The sequence below is a fragment of the Montipora capricornis genome, chromosome 6 (assembly GCF_036669925.1).
Source record: "Montipora capricornis isolate CH-2021 chromosome 6, ASM3666992v2, whole genome shotgun sequence".
NCBI lineage: Eukaryota > Metazoa > Cnidaria > Anthozoa > Scleractinia > Acroporidae > Montipora > Montipora capricornis.
Genome location: NC_090888.1, coordinates 39,982,293 through 39,999,792, shown reverse-complemented (window position 1 = coordinate 39,999,792; position 17,500 = coordinate 39,982,293). Strand labels below are relative to the sequence as shown.

At 39.6% G+C, this 17,500-nt stretch overlaps 2 protein-coding genes across 3 annotated transcripts in view; one reads left to right on the top strand and one right to left on the bottom strand.

The window, feature by feature from the left end:
* The first annotated feature begins 2,950 nt into the window (after positions 1-2,950).
* LOC138052097 (uncharacterized) lies at positions 2,951-14,577 on the top strand. The gene is made up of 9 exons (XM_068898458.1): positions 2,951-3,846; positions 6,191-6,260; positions 6,684-6,764; positions 7,357-7,450; positions 7,629-7,862; positions 8,306-9,454; positions 10,975-11,188; positions 11,775-11,879; positions 12,964-14,577. Exons 1-9 carry the CDS (start codon positions 3,166-3,168, stop codon positions 13,234-13,236), a joined length of 2,901 nt encoding a protein of 966 aa, XP_068754559.1. The 5' UTR covers positions 2,951-3,165; the 3' UTR covers positions 13,237-14,577.
* The window catches only part of LOC138052098 (galactose-3-O-sulfotransferase 2-like), a 15,355-nt gene continuing 11,868 nt past the window's right edge, over positions 14,014-17,500 (bottom strand). For both annotated transcript variants that reach the window (XM_068898459.1, XM_068898460.1), the window contains exons 5-6: positions 15,781-16,016; positions 14,014-14,415 (exon numbers count right to left, since the gene is read on the bottom strand). In XM_068898459.1, coding sequence (XP_068754560.1) covers positions 14,014-14,415; positions 15,781-16,016 — 638 coding nt within the window. The remainder of the gene's footprint in view (positions 14,416-15,780; positions 16,017-17,500) is intronic.

Genomic DNA, 17,500 nt, shown 5'->3' with positions numbered 1-17,500 from the left:
GTGAAAAATTGTGACGCAGATGAATAATAAAGTAGCTGCTATTTCCAAAATGATGGAATTACCTGGTGATAAATAACGTCGTACGCGTCTTGGAGAGTAAATTTCGACTTTGCATAAACAAGAGTTGGGCGATTGTGATCTTTGTTTTGACTTCGCTCATTTCATTGTCAAACTTTATAACACTTGACAGAAAAAGAAACTTACAAAAACCCGGTATCTTGCCACCATTTGACACAGATACTTCATTGTTTGGCGAGTAAACATGCCGCGGTAACTTAATCACGGCGCCCGCTGAATTCCGGCATGTCACTTTCGATTTTGCGATTTATTTGAACGTAGCAAAAATCTCCCAAAATGTTTGTCGGTGATCGTAACTTTTTATATTCTATATTCATGGTTTAAAATTAATGTTGTTTTCATGTCGTAAATATTTTATTCTGGATCGACCGTTTCGGAAACTTCCTTCTGCTCTTTCTAAAAACTGTGTATCAATAGTTATTTGCTTTTGCATCAACATTTGTTTTGCATAAAGCAAGCTAACAAAATCTGTACTTTGCTGAGTTCGCATTTGTTAGCGTTAAATAGTATTTTCGGTCAGATGCTTGAGTTTTATGAGAGGTTTATTGTTTTGGTCTCCCATCCTGACACTAACCCCGCCCGAAAGGGCTTAACTTCAGTGAATTTTAGTATTACAGAGCAGTCAGATGCTCAGAGGGCACACTCGTGGTGAAAAGAAGTTGCGAGGGAACTTGAAAATTATCAACATGTCAGCCCAGAAGCCAATGTTTCTCGCTTCTCTTTTATTTGTTATTCTTCGGAGACTGGAATGCTGTATTTCAATACCACACAGTTCAGTGCCTTCTGATTTTCTGTAACACGTACCACAGGCAACCCAGTATATGCTACACGGAAGCATCTCGTTTTGGATAAATTATGTATGATGATCCCATTTTTGGAAACTTAATCAAGACTATTGTATTTGCCTTTTCAATAAGAACTTAGAAAAGCAACTACAATCTTGGCCAAAAAGGGTTGAGAATATTAAAAACAGGGGTTATTTTGCGCACTACGTCCTGAATATCGCACATTATTAGCGATCCCCCTCCCCCCTACAACCAATGTTTCGACATTCTTTGTTTCGTCTAGCAGCAGGGGGGAGGGGGGGTGGGGGCAAAAAGAGAGCTTATTTTTCATACTCGTGATCTGATTTTAGTCCAAAAGCAGAGTTTTCTCAAACAATTTTGTCCAAGATTGTAGAAGTACTTTGTAGACTGAAGAGCATTCGAACTAAATTTTGCCTATTCCATTCGTTTTTTATGTCCCATTTTCATTATTGTCCTTCGCTATGGTATCACTGTATGAAGTCTGATAGCCAGAAGGTGGATAGATTGCACGAGTAAGCACTTCGCTATCTCTACGGTGACTGGTCCTCTGATGTCAGCAGCCTGCTAAATCGATAGACGTTTCCAGAACATGGTAATTTTTGTGTTCAAAGCGATAAGCGTAATTGAGAGACTTATTCAATTTAGGGAAAGCACCAAGAACTTGAGAAGGGTTAACAAGTTACAATACCCAGACCGAATACCACTCGCTTTGGTGTGAGATCGGTAAGATACTTAGCCGCTGTGACTTGGAAATAATAACCTTCAGAGCTTGCGATCCCTAACAGCAGCGCCCTCTTTTTACAAAGCTGTACGTTGTATTAGATTCTACTTGGATCAAGTTAGTCATACCTTGCAATAAGTTCTTCATTTTGCAAATAGCCTTTATATTCATCTGCAAATTAGTCTATTTTACTGCTAGAGGTCTAATTAACCTCACTCAACCCAAGGGTAAAAAAAGGTATGTATACACTACGAATGTGGTTGTTATTGTTTAGGACTTCGTCTGTACCAGGTTAGGAACTTGTCAAGTTTATCGCATTTTTCGGCCGCAGGTATGGTGACAGCAAATCTTGGCAGACTTGTACCTTTCGCACTCATCGCAAACGACTTTTCCATTTGGTTGTTGTAAAATGTAATATGGTTTTCCATCGCTGTCGTTTCCTCGAATTTCCAGACTTTCTGCAAAGCGATCTCCCTTTGGTTGTTTCAGTTCATTTATTTCTCAATCATTTCTATTACTATGGCAGTGGTCAATGTGCGATAATCTGGTGACCAAGCGATAGGGGCGCTTCACTTACTGACAACAATTATCCGTTGGCTTACCAAACCAGACTAAAAGCAAATTGATGAACTGACTGATGCGACAAGAAGCTACCAAACTTGATGAGACTGATTGCGAAAGAGAATTCCGGGTTTCATGACAAATCCCACTTGAATTATTTTTTGAATTAATTAAATTAAAAAGAATTTTTGCTTTCACCCTCATTTTACTATCCGCCATCCGCAACCATCCGGTCCTCTTTTTACAAAAGCCTAGTGGGAAGTGTACAGTGATTTGCTTAAAATCAAGTAATCTTACAAATTCTTCAAAGAATGGCCCACCACGTGACATACTGGAACATTATAAACAGCAAGGGTACTAGGCATTTACCGCTGCCTACACTTACGCCCGCACTCATCTGTTTTCATGCGGTAAAAATATATTCGCTTTTTTTCCCAAGCCGTTGCGAGAACCGAGGGAAGACCCCTACGGGAAAATCTTGTCACTTCTCTTATGTTCTCTGACTGACATTAACTCTCCTTTCTCAAAACTGCTCATATAAAATAAGCACTGATGCACAGTACACCGTGAAATTCAAGGAGATCTTCACTGTTTGTGAGCTTTGAATTGAATAGGCTTTCTAGCTCCGACACGTCAAATTATTTTTTCCTCATAATACGTTTAATCAATCTTTTGTCAAGAAAATCAATATTTGGCAGCGACTATTGACATAACCACATTTTAAATTCACCTTACGAGCGTTACACCTGCGATGGGGATAGTTAATTTACATAACTTTTCACTTGACTACGTGGTTTGTTTATAGCGAAGTCCAGACACAAGGATGATAAATTTCTTTTCATTTTGATACTAAATGCACATGTCTGTGAAGCAGACATTAATGAATGTTCAATGTAGTAATTGTCGGTTGCGAAAATGAACTACAACGAAGAATATGTTCATATGTTTTATGATTTCCACTGTTGAATTTGTTTGTGAACACGATTGCAATTGCTAAAGATGTCCATTTTGTGTGAAACACAATCACAGTTGTCAAGGCACAAATTACCGCCGGTTTTTAACAAGCGACTCTATAAGGCGCAGGCTGGAATTGTACTGACGGACAAGATCCTCGGGATACTGCAACGACCTATAGCTGTGCGACGAATGAGTGAAGAACTTGTCGCAATAAAACCAGTTGTCGCAGCATTAAAGGAAATTCATAAAGGTCTTCAGTTTATAAAAGAGGCTCTTTCCTTCGCGATGACGTACGAAAGAGTTGAAGCTGATGTGGAAATAAACAAAAAAGTGGGAGAAAAATGCTTGTCGTGTTACTACATTCTGAACGGGTCGGTTGAGGCCAAATATGAGATCAACAATGGAGTATTTGGCAGCCACAACGAGCGTTCGCCAATTGACAACTCGAAAGACTGCGAAATAAGCTACACACACGTAGCAGGGGAATATCTTGGACTCGTATCTGGAGATGGACCCGAATTCGACTTTCCTCCACCAGATAAAATAAAAACAATCGAGGTCAGTGAGTTCTTACGGGTAGACCGAGAACAATTCCACAAAGCGGTAAGGCAGGTTCAGAACCGGTGCATTAAGGAAATTGAAGATTTTATTGAAGGAGTTGCAGCTTTTAGGACGCTACCGAGAGAAGATAAAAGCAGATTAGTCGCCTTGATGGCTAGACAGGTACTAAAATTAGTTTACTGCTTTTTTTTTCTGAAAAAAGTTCTCTGTATTACGTCTCTAGCTATGCAGTTCCTCCTCAGTGTTGCGTTTAGTGCGTGATCGAGGAAACTCAATTCCATCTGACAGTATACAGAGCCATATCATTACAAATTACAGTTAAAAAATAATATACATTTTTTGAACCAAGCTTCGCGGAGAGAAGATAATCATTTACTGACATTATATGTATTAAATTCTATTCGTTTAAAATATTTTCGATCGGTTACAGCAATATTTTAACGGAAAGACAACATTAATCTGAATTTAAAATGACTTGAAATGGTTTGTCACTCCCTGAGGGATATCATTTGTGATTATGGAAATTTGATGGCTTTTTTCCTGTAAGTACAGGACTCATTCATAGTCTAATAGCATAGCCTACGTTGCTATAGAGATTAGAGAGGGAGGGATATGCAACTTAATTTGCCTTTGGTGGAGTGCTCGTTCGTGTAGAGCATTCATAGACTTCACATGCCCTCCAGATCTGAAACAAGAAGTCTTTTCTGGTATAAACTCTTTGAACTTTCTACTGTGTTTTAAGACTATATTATAGTTGATAACGATGTACAATTGCTGGGGATATCGTCGTGTACATACACATGTGCTTAATGCTACGAACAGTTAAAGATTACAAGGAAATAAATTAGACTATCACAGGTTGATCAGTTCATCCAAGTATTAAATTCTCGTGCCATCTTACGGTTTGCCTGTAGTTACAGGTAATGTCATGGTCTTCTGTCACAAGTCCAATTAAATTAAAGTTAACACCTTAAGACAACATCATTACTTTAGTTCTCAGAGATTCGACCACTATAAATTTGTCTACGATCAAAGAATTCATGTGCAGGTTTTTCTAGGTCGAGTTGGCTAGAGATGGATCTGAACTGAAAGCAGACGCATAAGAACAAAACCGTCAGCTAGCTAGCGAGTATCAAAATAGGTCGATAATGGTTTTTCTCTGGTTTGAAACTCTTACTCATGGCGCGGCTACTCCTTAGACAACTTCCTTCTGATAGCTGCTCAGTACATTCTTATCGAAAGCGCGATGCACTATGGTACAAAGCTAAAAAGCCAAAACATCGAGATTTTGCATACAGTTGTCTAAATTTTTTCTTGCTGGCCTCAAAGCTGTTCCATGGGTCTTAATTGCTAGATTTCTAGGTATTCTCTCCAGGTAGATGATTGCAGTCAATTGCTTTCCAATCCATTTGAGCCATGCCACTTTTAACCTTACCCTGACCGTCCGCTCAGATCCAATCTCAAATGCTTAAATGTTCTGACTTGCTTCAATGGTATGCTGTTGTTGCCCTTGATCGATGTTTGTTTCCATCTCTACCGCCGACTGTAACCTTTGTTGTGATTGTATTTACCTTAAAGTGCGCATAGCCCCCAAATCTTTTTTTTGCTAAAATGAATCTTTGCACCTGTTCAAGACGCATTACGGCCATTTTTTCCTTTTTCTAAAAAACTCTGCCATTTTATAGGCTTCGAAAGTTGCGAAAATCCAAGCATCTTTTGTTCACGACCGAGTCAGAAGGGGAGTGGGTCTATTCCTATTTTTACGTCACAATTTACTTTGCATGCATTTTTACAGAGTTAATGCAATTTAAATCAGTTTGTGACATAAAAACAGGAATAAAATAGCCGCGGTGCGTTTCGAACAGGCGCAAAGATTCATTTTAGCGAAAATTTTTTTTGGGGGTTATGGGCACTTTAAACCTATTCAGAGCCATTCCCATCTGCCAGTGCCGCAACTCACTCCTCCTCAGCTCCTCCTATTTGCTATTTATGAAACAACACTGAGAAACAATGCACGTAGCTCTGATAATAAAAGAAGATACGGGTAATAGGGACCTATGAAAATAGAAGTCTGGAAAGCTGCAGGATTAGAAATTGCAGCGAGATCATTGACAGAAAGTTCTCACGGCTTCCCTACAACCAACACAAAGAAGAAGTGCTGAACGCGAATGTAATCCCACATCGATATTGCTCAGATATGGAAGACAGAAGAGATCAGTAACGTCAAAGAACAAACTGAGATGATGAAGAAGGCAAAACTCCATAGTTTTTGGAAGAGCTCATGAGAAAAAAAAAATGAAACAACTTTAACAAATGTAGGCGTTTTTTAAATGGCATGCACTTATAAATGGCAGACAAATTAATTATCCGTTTCTATTCACAGTCAAATTGGTCTCGTTGCAGTGTGAAATTTTTTTTAGATCGTTGTGTAAGTTGAAAATAACACCAGAATTCATTTTGTGCGTCAAGAGTTGACAAAGAAAAACATGAAATGTCTTTCTTGTAGGAATATCCAGCTGGAACAGTGATCGTAAATCAAGGAGATCGACCAGAGCACTTGTTCTTTGTCGCGAAAGGTAATTAGTTAATATTTAAACTAACACAAATTGAATATTAGCTTCAAGTTGACTTAACAAGAAGGAAAGGAGACTTTAGTTGGAGAAATCCATTTTTCCCTCCAAAATGAATAAGAAAATTGAACCGGGTCTCTACCCCATTGTATCTTCAGCAACTGTCAGAATTTAAAGCTATTGTTGAGCAGTTCCTTTTTGTGAGGTAGTTCTAGATTTTATTTTTCCTCTCTGCGCAGTCCTTGCCCCTTTTACTTTAAACTTATTTTTAGAGTTTTCGTTGACAATTTAAAGGTGCAGGCAGTCATTGGTACGGTAATGTCTTTTGGAAAATAGATTGTGAGTTGAGAAGTCCCTTGATTCGAAAGCGTCTGTAACCTATCGTGCAAGCAAGTTCAATGAAGACACCGATCCTTTGTTAATTGTTAGGTAGATGCCAGTATTATAGAAGCATCTTCATTGAAGAAGTAAACAGAGAAGAGATGGTGGAGCTTGGACAAATTGAAAAAGGTAGGTTGTAAGATATGACCAAAAAAAAAAACATATTTAAGGAATGAATAAGGCCTGCGCAAATTTAGGAAACTCAGCGAACGTGGTTCGAAACCCACGACCTATGTGATACCTATGTGATACTAGAACTGCCTGACTACCAACAGCGTTGTAGAGATACGTCCGTCCTGTACGTTTCAGTTAGTTGTTATGCGTTAACTCGAGCTCCCGTGAAAAGAATCAATAAAATGAAATGGAGGGTTTGAATTATGAAGTAGAGATGAAATGAAGGGATGATCCTCTTACCAAAGAACTGAAATATAGGTAAGTGCGTCGAGGATCTGGATGGCTTCTTTCCTTTTGGGATGTTCTTCATGACAAAGAAATATCTTTTTTATAAACTACCTAAGTCATTTCGACTTGTGGCTATAATAGGTCAGTTTGCGCTTCCCAGTGATTTGAATGCCCCCCCGCCCCCCCAAGTATATATTTCATATGGAACTTCAGCTATTGTTGAATCTCATTATGAATGATGATTAGACGTTATTTAAAATCATGGTTGCAGTGTGCTCTGTTTACTGCTCAATAACTGGCGTTTTCTGTCATTTATTAGGTGAATTCTTTGGTGAATCCAGTTTTCTAGACTCCAGCCAATGTTTTTGCAGCGTTGCCAGTATTGGATCTGTTACCTGTTTCCTAGTTAGCACGTAAGACTTCACAAAAGCTATTATATTTAACGTCTATGTGTTGGGTGGGCACACACACACACACACACCCACCGTCACAACAAACCTTCTCGTACCCAAAAGAGGCATGTCCTTCTATCTATCCCTTGTTGCAGAGATCCCCATAAATCTATTTCGAATTCTTGTTCTTATTTTCCAGGTGGGCGATAAAAACGAATGAAAACATCATTCGTATCCTTCGTGAGAATAAACGCCATTTTTTCACTGATGATGATATCAAGCACTACATCCGGGACAGTGACGTCTGGCAGAGCTTTAAACGGTGCACAATAACAGATCTTTTAAAAATAAATGGAAAGTGTTTTGCCACTATTGACAGGGGCGAAATGGCTTCAGCACTGTCAAGAGCCTTGGAGTACGGAGACGCAAAAAGGTGGAATTGAAATTGCTGATTCAGCATTATGGTTTTTTTTTTCGAAAATGTTTCCAAAGTAAAGAGTTTTGTAAAAATAACAAACAAACTGCGGTTATAAACATAACGAGACAACGCATGTTGTACAACTTTTTATGAACTTGACGTTTCGTATGCTCCAACATACATTGAACTTTGTGTTTTTTTTCAAAGGAACTACCCCAAGTTTAGCCTGACCTGCAAATTAAACGTTCGCACCAGCAAATTTGTATGTTTGAATATTATTGATGTACTTGATTCAGTTTGTTTACGACTGGTTTGGTTATAAAAATGTACTAGCGACTGAAATACTCGACCACTGGAAATGGAGTCAACTCACATTCAAAACATAGTGTACCAACTATTCTCATGATTTTTCCTAATGTATTTCCGCGCTATGACTGACGACATTTTTATCTCTGTAGGCTATCATTAAAATTGACAAACCGCAATGATGAACTTCCAGGTGCCCCAAAAAGAGTTGAGAAACTGTTTGTGGCTCCTCGGTCATCTAGGCGTCGGTCGTCGGCCATTTTAAACTGTAACGCTGCCGCTGTTGTGAAAGCCGTTCTGTTGCTGAGAAGAAACTCGGATGCAGAAAATGACAATAGCCCCAGTTTGTCCTTCCCCACCGGTAGATTTAGTTCATTTCAAAGTTGCAAACAAGTTAAAGCAGACGAGATGTTTCCCCACAGGCCCAGGGTGGAGTCTGGGAGAAAATCACGATGTAAAGGGAAAGAAAAGATGAGAACACTACCAATTTTCCGTAGAACAGAGAGCGTTGAAATTCAAACAACCAGAAGAACTTTGAGGCGTCCAAAAAGTGAAGATTCGGGTTGCGGAAACTCAAGAAGACGTTCACCCAACGATAGAAGAAAGGGTAGCAAGGTAGACCATACGGATCCTACAAGAAAACAAGGGAATAAAATTCCAAAAACCAGAAAGAAAATGAATTGTAAGGTAGATTTGAAAGGACCCTCAATTCATGAGTGGCCTAATGGACCTCTTAGGGAAGCAACTTTTAATATGCAAAGCATGGACAGCAGCTCGAGATTTCTTCCTTCTGCCGCTATGGAGAGAAGTGTCGTCCAAAAGCCCAATGTTGTCATCAAAGAAATTATCAACACGGGAATCCCTGGTCGTCGACTTTCTCCAAAAAGTTATCGTCGATTTGAAAGAAGTGTCTTTGATGTTATGGATCAGGAGTCAAATTCGGAAGCCAGCTCATCAGATGAAGATAATGCCAAAAGTCCTGTGTTAAATCCATGGAACGTGTCTTTTGCTTCAAGTAAATGGTTGGCCAATGTTCGGATGAGGCGAAGGAATACGCGCGATCAAGATGGAAACGATGATGCTGGCCAGCCACCGATTATTGTTATCGAAGATTGGTCACCTGGTACAGAGAATTCCTCCGCAGAAGCGATGGATCCCACTGACGCTTCTCCGTTGGTGGCAAGCAGAATGGCGCCATTAAAGAAGATGAGTCGAACAACGACACCAGTGTTGGATAACGTAGCGGAAGAGAGCGAAGAGGAGATTCAGAGGTACGACGAGGACCTTGTGCCCTCGGAAAGGTAAATAGTTTAATTTTTTAATTTCTCGTCCCTTATAATATTGTCAAATAGTTCATTATCAGATGTAGGACGATTTTCAGCCACCTCCTACGGTCAGGATAGCCTGCAGTTCAAGCGGTTTTGGTGGTTTTCATCTTTCGATCTTTCGAGTGTTTTGCCGCCATTTTGGATTCGCTGCATACTGGGAGAATTGGGGCGAGAATCACAGAATGTCGGAGGGGGTGGGGCGCGGGGAAGGAAAAATTTTTTTCCCCTCCCCTTCCCCCTTCCCCAATTTTTCTTTCTCCCTCCCACGCTTGGTAAAATTTTTACCTCGCCCCAACTCTTCACTGTTTTTCTATTTCAAGATGGCGGCCTGAACATCCGATGGAAATATATATCCACTCACCCCGCCAAAATCCGCCTGCACTGTAGGCTATGGTCAGGATATTTCAGCTGTTCAAGCGAAAGTGCATCTTGAGCAAATGGCAATATTTACGATTGCATCCAAACAAAAATGAATAACTGACAGTGAAGAATTCGAATATATAAAAAGAAATAACCAAATTGTTGGTCTATCGAATCTCATTATGGTCCTTCTAAAGCGCTTATGTTAACAAATGCTATGGAGACAGTTCAGACTCCCCTTGGCGACAAGAAATACTGCCCGGCTTCGGCATGAATATCGGGGATACCAGTTATTAGTGGGAAGCCAAAGATTCCGAGGTGCTCGACATCTGTAACGATGGAAGCGAAATTTTGGTGCCATTTAGGTTTCATACGATATCATTATCGGAATTAATTTTATCATATGGACGGGAGTGTTTTACCGGGAACTAAAACACTCGTAGAATCAATACGACCACAACATCCCGGAACCGAGTTGTGTATTTTTCGTATGTAACACGAGTGGTCATATTGAGCAACGACGTCACGATTCCCGCCTTTTTTGTTTGTATCAAAGCCTGCTTTTCAATTTCTACCCTGTATATTTCTTGTCCATATCACAAAAAGAAACTTACACGTTTGCTCAAAGATATGATATTTATGTTCTGATGACAAGAACAACGCTCACTCGTTCGCAATATTCTTCTTGCAACTCAAACATTAAATTCATATCTTCTCGCAACGGTATAATATCCTCTGTCAAGAGAACATAAAGGGAGGAGAGAGGGCCCTTTTCCATAGGTAATTTGTCTCAAGTTATTTTTTGGATCGAAAGCATGCAGCTCAGATCCCAAGGAGATTAGGTAACGGCCAATCACATGACAGGAATGTATTCCACGTGGATAGCCCACACTCAGAGAACACATTCCCGCTATATGATTGGCTGTTGCTAATCCCCTTGGGATCTGTACATCGTGGGAGTCGATCCAAAAATAACTTTAGACATTACCTATGGAAAAGGGAATGTATGGGGGGTGCTCTCTCTTCCCCCTTTATTTTCTCTTGCCTCTATATATTGTAGCGATATTTCACTAGTTTACGACAAATATAAGAGGACGCAGCATGAAAGATGGTTTTGTTTTTCACGTGCACAGATGGCGTACATCCATTCACGAGGCTCGTGACACATGCAAACAGCAGTTAATTGAGTTCAAGAAAGAAATTGAAACTTTGGAGGAACAGAGAAAGAACTATAAATACCAAACATTAGGAAATCAAACACCGGATAAAAATGAGGACAATTCCGAAAAGAAAGCAAAGCAGTCAGATGTAATCGAAACTTGCACGGAACAAAATGTCCCAGGAAAGGTTGGTTTGTTTTTAATAAATGAAGGAAAGTAGCTGGATGCAATTTACATTGTAAGGAAAAGTTATACCATTGAAATCCGACGGGACTTGCCATGTGATCGCAGGTATATTGTTTGTACCATGCCAAGCATGTTGTAAAGCTACCCGAAACTATGGAGAATTTAAAAACGTGGACACATTGTATCACATTCCATCTAAGAGCGTTGAGCAAGAATCTTTCATATTTCAAAAAATATATATATGAAGTTTAAAATTGAGATAAATTGAACTAAAAATTCAGCAGTACACTGGGAAGTTTCACATTACAAACAAAGTTAAGTTGATTTTTCCATTTTAAAACTGCCTAATAAGCCTGAAGTTTGATTTTTCTTCTCGATATTGAAACAACCTCATGGTATGTTTCTCAGTGCCACGCGCCTATCGAAACGGTGAGCACAATTTTCCGCAGTCTCTATATACATCTTAGAGCGCTTGTACTTTTACCTGAATGTATTTATGAAAACCTGTGTGTCTGGTATAGTCAACTTTCAAAAACACTAGCATGGATAACAAGTCAAATCGAATTCTATTTCTTTTGTGATTGCAGGACGGGTGCAAAACCGTGACCGAAGAAAGTAACCACCTACGTAGAAGCTCCTTAATAAACGTCAGCAGGGGTAGATCCACCACATTTTCAGACGTCGGTAATCAGGTAATATAAAGTGATTGTTTCACCCTACTGTTAATTACCGAACAACGTTCCTCTTTACAGCACGAGATGGCCATTTGGGTAGGCTTACTGACTAGCGAATTGAAGTATCATGAATGAGGTGTGGCCTCAGTTTTACGTTATCATATGTACACCCTATGTCTAGGCTACTTAGGGACGATCAATTAACTCTTAATGTCCCCCACAGTCTCGGGTTTTATTCCAAATGTACTCTTCACACGCGCGAAATTCAAAGAATTTAATTTGATGTTTTATTATCATTGCATTTGGCCATTGTTCAGTGTGACCTCGAGATTCTTCTGTTTAAAGTCTTCGCAGGATTAGAAAAGGAACTGAATCTGGTGAAGACCAAAGTTTAGTCGTTAGCAGTGCATCTTCTCAAGCCTCGTCTTTGGTCCGCAGCGTATAGAGTTTGCGACTGCCCGCGCCTTTCAATGCTGGTAACAACCTTAAGACTACGACACCTTTAAGTTCGCTCTGCACATTTGTGCTACAGTTCAGTTTAGTGCAGAAAAAAAGCATCTTTCAGTTTGCAGAACTGATGAGCTTGTTAAGAAATGCTTGTTTCTGTAAGCTACTTTAATTGCACCTTAACCATTCTGTCTAAGAGTAATACACTGTGCAATTTTTCGTGCAACTTGTCTCGCAACGCCATTGCACGAATCATTGCCTAATGTGACCTATCTTGCAACGGCCAAAAACATTGCGAGACCAGTTGCAGAAAACTTCGCTGAAAGTAGAATTGAGCCTTACTTTCTGCAGCGGTTGCAATGTATTTTTTTAGCATTGCACAATGTAACATCTGTCCTTGTGTCGCAACGGTCTGAGGTACCAACCAATGAAAATGTTAAGTTCTTTAATCTCATTTGATCATCAAAACGAGAAAAGTTGCATGAAACGTTGCTCAGTGTAACAACCGTAAAACAACTTGTTTTGTAATGTTGGAACGTGACTTTGTAGAAACGGCTTTGCGAGATACGTTGCACGAAAAATTGCACAATGTAACAGCCTCTTTAAACCTTTATTTATCTCCACGAACAACTTCTTTGAATTGTTTTCTTGCAAGATTTCAATGGAAAAGGTTGTTGATAATCAACGGCTTCGTAGAACGCAGTCTCTCAGTCGATTCCGGCTTATCAGCCTGTCAGCCCCAAATAAAATCTCAAGGTCACCAGCAAGCATCAAGAATGGTCACAAGTCCAACATGTCACAGGATCAAGATCACACAGAGGAAACGGACATTGCTATGCAGACGATGCGAATTAAATCAAGTAGGATCGAGAGACGGAGACTGCTGCTTCGAAAGAAAATAGAAGAACTAGATAAAAACGCTCAGTAGGAAAAGAAGTAATTACTCTTAACGTTAGTTGAATGTGAGCATTTAGATAAATTAGTATATCTCACAGATAGTCCGCGCACTATGATTGGCTAATTTAGCAGGCCGTAAGTTTGAAATGTTATGCATCAGTCAATTCCAGCATTGCCCATGCCCCCCCCCGGGCTAACCCCCAGGCATTAGGTGGGGACACATAAGCTGTCTAAACGCTCCGGGGTGGGGACGAAGAATGAGGGCAAATGCCCCGCCCCTGGGATCGTTATGCTTTCCATTCATTGCCCGCAATTTGTTTTAATCAGTCAAATTTTATCCGTACCTGAACTACCTAGCCGATGGTCCTGGCTCCGGTGAAAAAATGTTGCTCAGCGTGGTTCGCAAAAAGTTTGGCAGAAAGAATTGATTTACAACATAGCTAGAACCTTTTTTGGAATTAAAACTATTCCAACTATGTCAAGTAATTTTGGTAAAGTAATATAGCGACCTCGCTCAGTACTTTGTTTCTCTACGCAGACTAGTCACGTGAATCTAGTAGTCAGGAATCCTTCCTTCTTATCCACTTGTCACGTGTTATCGTCCGTCAAGCAACAGCCTTTTTTACCGAAAACAACTTTGCATGCTATTTGATGCTCTAAAAGATATTTTGTTTGACTAAGCCGTCGACAATATGCTGAAGTATGCTTCCGTTATTTAATACAATGATAAAAAATAAACGAATAAATAAGTAAACATATACATTTACATAAAAAAAGACGAGGTTATTTTATCCGCAAACTGCGTGTCTTACAAATTTAACGTCTGGTCTACGATCCTTGTCGTATTTACTTCCCTAGATGTTGAGGTGTTAGAAAACAATTGGTTTTGATACTCATTATGTTCATCAATTTTCATGTTAACCTTCTTCTTAAGGTATTGCACATAGCTTTCTTCCGTCATAATCATTTTCTCGCACAGATATTTATTAACATTTGCCATATTTGCCAAAAACTTGATCTCTATTTCCCCCGTATCAAGGTTGGTTTCGTAGGAATGAATGCAATCTTCCTCCAGGTTCTTAGCCTTTCTACGTAATTCCGCCACTTCTTGGTAAAACGTTTGATCCTGTTTTTCAATTTTGTCCCAAAGTGAGTTGTTAAAAAAGTCATACAGAGCAGCATCAGCACTGTTCCAGCCATTTATCTTCATCTAAGTCATGAAGAGAATTAAGCAAGGGTTAGTTGTTCGTCAAGAAATAACATCTGGTAACTTTTATATATAGTGGGAATGTAACCAAGATGTGTTAATCCAAATAACGAATAACTATAATTATCTTCTTTACATTAAACTCAATAAAAAGAAAAAATGGTGGGCTAAGGTCTAGAAATTAACTTGAAGTGAGATAAAATAAGGTATGGAGGAAGGGATGAACCAAATGTTACTTATGTATTATGCGCTACGAGAATTTGGCTTTGATTTGGAGTGGATAAAGATAAAATGAACCACCCTGGGAACCCTAGGAAAGATCGGAGCTGACGTTTCGACCGTTCCTGGTTGTCGGAGGGAATTCCTTGTGACAAAGCCAACCCCATCATTCTTTCATTGCTGTTTTAATATTCAGTTGTATATTTACTAATACTGGTACCAGTCCTGTAACATGTTTCAGATTTTCATTTCTCCAGCATTGATAAATGCGTCTGGTGACAAGAGATTGATCACTATAAACGTATTTAATTTTTGACGAGGAGAAGGAATTTGTGGTCTTACCTCCCCTCCATTTGCCGTGGATATTCTAGGGCGCGAGAAATTCTGTTCGAAAGCCCGGTTCAAAATTCAAAAACTACAGTACTTCCATGCGCTAACACAGTCTCTTTATTCAACTAGATCCAGTCCCCACACGGGGATAACGCCTGGCGCTTACAAACACAAACAAGTTCAGGTTGATCGCGTCTCCATGCCCTTCTTTTCTTTTCCGCGCCCGAGTGGCTACATTCACTTGGAGACTTATATATGGGATTGGTTTCATGATCATTCCCGGACAAACCGGATTCTTCAAACGTTTACTTCCATTTTTTCCCACATGAAATTATGTCTTATTTTAGCTAGCAGCAAATCTTCCTGAATGAGAATTGAGCGGAAACTCAATTCTAAGACTGCGAACGCAGACGTATTTCCGGCGGGTATTTTTCGGGGAGGGAAACGACCGCCCGCAATACGTTTGCGTTCGCAGGCTACACAAAGAGGCACAAGTTACAAAAGGAATAATCTCTTTAGTGGTTTGACGCAATTCGGAAAGAACTAAGAGGAAACACGCATGGAATTGTGACGTATTTCAAATGGTAAGTAGCAGAAAGGCGCTAACTTTTCTTCACGTGTTTCATTGAAAGATAGCCCAACGCAAATATGGTGCAATTCTGACGAAGGAATGCTCCCCACTTCCGAAGGTACATTTCCATCTTTTTCAAAATGAGACATACCGAAGTCAGGGAAAACAACATCTCTCGTATGAGATAGAGAACAACAGCTTGCTAATTTTCTACAGGATTTGATCATAACAAGTCGATATATTCATACCTCTTGCTGAGGAGTTAATTCCAATTGCTTGTATTCCTGTGATCTCTGGTTTAGTTTAAAATATACGACATCGTCCAAATCCCAGCACAGTTCCCTTTTCAAAAGAACAAGTGACTCGTCAAAATATTCCATGATAAGAACTAAATCTATCTTCTCCGCCAAATCGTTGATGTGCCTCTCGATCATCAGGGGGTCATTGTAATATTTATGCTGAAGGCCAAGGTCAAATGTTTGTCCTGTTAAGGGAGAGATGAAACGAGTTCGATTTGTAAAAGTAATTTCATTAGTATATACTAAATCCGATTATATCTAGAAGTCGATTTTGAAGGAGCAAAGTTTGTCAAGGACTAAAATATGGTCACGGAGAGAGAGAAGCCGTAGAACAGCTTGTGCAGTGGGTGACATGGAGGGCGAATTGATATTAAAAACCGTTGTTCGCCTGGAGTGGCTTTTAGTTTAAAACCGTGATATTCGCGTCCAGTTTGGATTAGATGAGAAAAGGTTAGCAGTATAAAAACTAGAAAAGGGTCACATATTAGTTGACATTGCGCCGAGTCGAATTCAGTCTAGTGACTCGAGCAAACACCGAGAACAGAAGTTTCTAGAAAATATCTGAATTGGAAATTTTTATGTATTTATCTGACTTATTTCGCAATTATGTAAAAAACAAGGCAACAAGGTTTGAAAAACATAAAGCTATTTACGCCGAGAGCACCATGTAGGATGACAATTCCTATACAACACATCTGTAGAACAACAACAACAACAACAAAAAAGAAAAAAAGAATTGGTTTCTAAAGAACGTGGGTTGCTGGATCATTGTCATCGATCAGAGAGCCAAATATCGTGAAAATTTTACGAAGGGTAGACTGTTAGCAGTCCCAATCAAAACTGGGACATGGTCGAGTGAGGCTTGGACATGATGTTGCCCTGTTTTGTTTTCTTTCCTGGTTTCGGCAAGCCTCACATTGCAAATTATGGGAAATTTATCTTAGGACGTAGGGTGCTTATCTGAAATCTATTATTAGTTCCGTGTCATTCTGCGTGGTTATTTCACACACGACAACTCATAGGTCAGGCTTTGTGAAAGTGGCAATGGACGCCTTCTAAAAATAGATTTCGGGAAGACAAATCTTGGAGACAGAGAGGGAGTCGCCCAGTCTAGCCCTTCGGATTTGTAATTCAGTTAAGTTATTCCAAGATGTCAGGAAATCGGAAGTCTGTTTCGCGAGACGTCGGCAAAGTCAGAAGAACTCAAAATGGCGTTTCAGGTGGAATTGGGGTTTGACGAAAACGACTTTCAGAAATAAGGAAATTGGTACATATTGCCTCAAAACCCACAGTGGGGAGATTCCACAATATCTTGTAAATCTAATTGCTTGTTGGATGAAGAATACGACTCCGAAAGTCATTGCACTATGCCGGATAAATTCGGATGTAACGGACGTCTCAGGAAACAGACTTTCGATCTAAAAATTAATTTTTGTGAAATTTGCATATGCCGGCCAATGTTCCTACACCCCCTCTCCCTTTCAATTTTTCTTGATTTCAGACAGGAGTTCATGAGTAGTAGCCTGCCTCCCCCATACAAGCTCTATGAGTCAATCTTTTTGGGTATCCTTTTATTCTTAGAATGCACGCACTGTTTAGAATGGCCAATCAGAATAAAGGTATTGCCAAACAAAGCCAAAAATAGCAAAACCAATTTCTAAAAATTGTG

Coding starts and splice junctions, on each gene's coding strand:
- LOC138052097 (XM_068898458.1), top strand. CDS start 3,166: ATGTCCATTTTGTGTGAAACACAATCACAGTTGTCAAGGCACAAATTA. Junction 6,765..7,356: donor GCTTGGACAAATTGAAAAAG/GTAGGTTGTAAG, acceptor GTCATTTATTAG/GTGAATTCTTTGGTGAATCC. Junction 11,189..11,774: donor AACAAAATGTCCCAGGAAAG/GTTGGTTTGTTT, acceptor TTGTGATTGCAG/GACGGGTGCAAAACCGTGAC.